Source organism: Protobothrops mucrosquamatus, unplaced genomic scaffold (assembly GCF_001527695.2).
Source record: "Protobothrops mucrosquamatus isolate PMUCROS unplaced genomic scaffold, P.Mucros_1.0 scaffold_276, whole genome shotgun sequence".
Classification (NCBI taxonomy): Eukaryota; Metazoa; Chordata; class Lepidosauria; order Squamata; family Viperidae; genus Protobothrops; species Protobothrops mucrosquamatus.
In genome coordinates, this window is record NW_015386352.1 from 1,171,827 (window position 1) to 1,175,340 (window position 3,514).

Below are 3,514 nucleotides of genomic sequence, written 5' to 3' on the forward strand. Positions count from 1 at the left end.
CATGCCAAGAATGGCAACGATAGGACCTCCGGCCAACAAGCTACCCACAGCTGCCGCTTCGAACATTCTCTGGCCATCATTGGAGCAGACATTTATGAGCTGAAATATACATGGTGCCAAATAATAATAATAATAATAATAATAATAATAATAATAATAATAATAATAATAATAATAATAATAATAATAATAATAATAATAATAATAATAATAATAGTAATAATAAAGTTGGAAGGGATCTTGGAGGTCATCTAGTCCAACCCCTTGCTGAAGCAGGAAACCTATACCATTTCAGACAAATGGCTGTACAATTTCTTCTTAAAAATTTCCAGTGTTGGAGCATTCACAGCTTCTGGAGGCAGGTTGTTCCACTGGTTAATTGTTCTAACTGTCAGAAAATTTCTCCTTAGTTCTAGGTTGCTTCTCTCCTTATCTAGTTTCCATCCGTTGCTTCTTGTCCTGCCTTCAGGCGCTTTGGAGAATAGCTTGACTCCCTCTTCTTTGGGGCAGCCCCTGAGATATTGGAACGCTGCTATCATGTCCCCCCTCGTCCTTCTCTTCATTAAACTAGACATACCCAATTCCAGCAACCGTTCCTTATATGTTTTAGCCTCCAGCCCTGATCATCTTTGTTGCTCTTCTCTGTACTCTTTCTAGAGTCTCAACATCTTTTTTACATCGTGGTGACCAAAACTGGATGCAGTATTCCAGGTGTGGCCTTACCAAGGCCTTGTAAAGTGGTATTAACACTTCGCGTGATCATTATCAAGGGTAGAGGACAAAAAGCATCCGTAGATTTGCTATATTGTTTAGACCAGGGTCCCCAACCCCTGGTCCATGAACCAGCACCAGGCGACATGCCAGCAACCAGGCCGCAGAAACAAGTGAAGCCCCATCCACAGGATGCAGGCAGCATGCAAAACCACGCCCCCTCCAGTCCGTGGAAAAACCTTCCTCCATGGAATCGGTCCCTGGTGCCCAAGAGGTTGGGGGCCACTGGTTTAGACTGAACAGGGACAGGAAAGAAGTGTACAAGTAGTCCTTGACTTATGACCACAACTGAGCCCAAAATTTCTGGTGCTAAGTGAGGCACTAGTTAAAATGAATTTTAGCCCATTTTACGACCTTTCTTGCCTCTGCAATTGTTAAGTTAGTAACACAGCAGTTAAGTGAATCTGGCTTCCCCCCACCCGACTTTGCTTGTCGCAAAAGAGGGTCACAGGACCCCAGGACACTGTAACCGTCATAAATAGGAGCCAGTTGCCAAGCGTCCAAATTTGGCCATGAGGATGTTGCAACGGCCGTGTGAAAAATGGCCGTAAGCCACTTTTTTCAGTGCCATTGTAACTTTGAACGGTCAAGTGTGGTAGGTCGAGGACTACCTGTATGTTCTTTTATTCGTATATAGCCCCTTGGGTGCAAATATGCAACCGGAAGGCAGGATATCAATTTAACCAGTGATAAAATGCAGGAATCTTCAAACTTGGCCCTTTTATGACTTGTGGACTTCAACTCCCAGAATTCCTCAGCCAGTCCACAAGTCATAAAAGCGCCAAGTTTGAAGACCTCTGATAAAATGAGACCCATTATTCCTGCCTTTAATAGAAGAATTTAGCCAACTAATGAGGTCTCTTATGGCAACACAAGGATTCCAAACCGATGACATGTTTAACCCCACCTTCCACTTCAGCCTGTCCTTCTACACCAGACATGTCAAACACAAGGCCCGGGGGCTGGATGCGGCCCGCGAAGTGGTTTCATGTGGCCCGCAAAGCCAACCTAGAAACTGTGAGGGAACGGCCCCCCTCTGCCTTGGCCCTGGCCCAGGCCAGCCGGGAGCCAATGTACAATTTTGTGGTGGCCATCCATGCTGAAACGTATTCAGTCTTAGCTCCATAAGCCCCTCCCCCCGCATGGCCTGAGAGGAACAGTGAGGCTCCTCCAGTGGACCATTCCTTGGCACTTGCCCTGGTCCCACCCCCTTCTGCCAGAGACCCTCAGATCTGTCCCACTCCTGCCCAGGCCTCCACAGGCACCCTTGACGCGAATGATGTAGAGCTGGCCACAGCCACCCAGTAGGCCACACCCACTCCATCCACGCCCACCCAGTAGGCCACACCCACCCTGGCCACACCCACCCAACCCCCTGAGGGCAACCGCAATGCTGATACGGCCCTCAATGAAATTGAGCTTGATGCCCCTGTTCTACACCTACCACCCTCTCAACTTACCTCGCCCAAAGATTTCTCCTTGATATTTTTCAGTCGGAGTATTTTCTTGAAAGCCATTGTAAGGATAGCTCCACGCAGCCTGACCCCAGTGCGATAGTTTAAAGCCCATGTTAGCGCCAAAGACCAGGAACGCACAATTTCCGTTATTAAGAGGCCAAAAAGTAACAACAGGCTGTATTGCAGGTTGGGTTCCGTTTGCTGAGTGTATTCGAGGAGCTGTTTCACCATAAACGCCTACAGGGAGAAAGGCAACACTGCATGAACATCCTAGCGTGTCAGAGGAACCATTCAATTTTTTTCCTTTTTTATGTTAAGTTAGAAAAAAGGAGCTGTTTGACTTTCAGGTAGGAATTTTTATCATTAATCGGAAGGCTTCCGAGAGGTAAGAGCTGCAGTTATTGCAGCCTGCTGAATCTCCAAAAGGGAATCTAACGTATCAGGCAATGCGGAATAATTTGAAATCGTCCAATTCTTTATGCCGCCCCCGTTGCCGCTCCTTCATACATTGTCTAACTTAACATAAGCCTGAGAGAGTTAGCTGAAACAATTCATCATCGCTGTCAATTTTACAATAAGGTGTACTTTATGCAAAAACTGAGCATATTACAAACATCAGACCTTTTTTTTTAATTCTTTCTTTCAAACGTGCTTATTTGAGAAAAAGGAACAAATGTACCTACAGTTGAACTGGGGAAGAGGAGTGTGAGAAGGACATTTTGCAAAACATTCCTGAAAATTAAACATCGGCAGTTTAAAAGTAAAGAAAAGGACAAGCAGGAAAAGAAAAAAAGAAATCAAATCAGGCGATACCAATTTTTTTTTTAAAAAAACAAACTAACAAACAAACACCAGCCCTCAACCCTCATCCCCCATCCCAGCCTCCCTCCTTTTAAAGACAAAAACAATTTTACCTCAGGAATCACAATTTCAAAACACCACCTGCAAAAAGAGAAAAACAGGCCCCAGGCCACAAATTCCCCCACTCACGTGCATTGGCCGAAAGGACAGTGCGGTCTGTTACAACTCAGATTCATGAGCAATATTAAGTACTAATAAATGGGAAGCAGGAAACTTTTTATTTGTAAAAAAAAAAAAAAACCAGTAGCATCTTATGAAAAGTGAGCAGTAGCATGTCACAAACACTTGTATGAAAGAAAAGAAAGGTACCGTGGAAGAACGTACAATCGGCATGCACAACAAAAGGTTACACAAGGCCTGAATCCAACTCGAGCGTCCAACACAAAATCGAGCTCACATTTGGCAAAGACACAAAAAAATTAAAT

General features: G+C 44.7%; 1 protein-coding gene across 1 annotated transcript in view; it reads right to left on the reverse strand.

Moving 5' to 3' along the window:
* Positions 1-3,224, reverse strand: part of ABCC5 (ATP binding cassette subfamily C member 5) — a 54,761-nt gene extending 51,537 nt beyond the window's left edge. The window contains exons 1-2 of the mRNA XM_015831702.1: positions 3,219-3,224; positions 2,232-2,465 (exon numbers count right to left, since the gene is read on the reverse strand). Of these exons, the coding sequence (XP_015687188.1) occupies positions 2,232-2,465; positions 3,219-3,224 (240 nt within the window). The remainder of the gene's footprint in view (positions 1-2,231; positions 2,466-3,218) is intronic.
* Between the last annotated feature and the right edge of the window lie 290 nt (positions 3,225-3,514).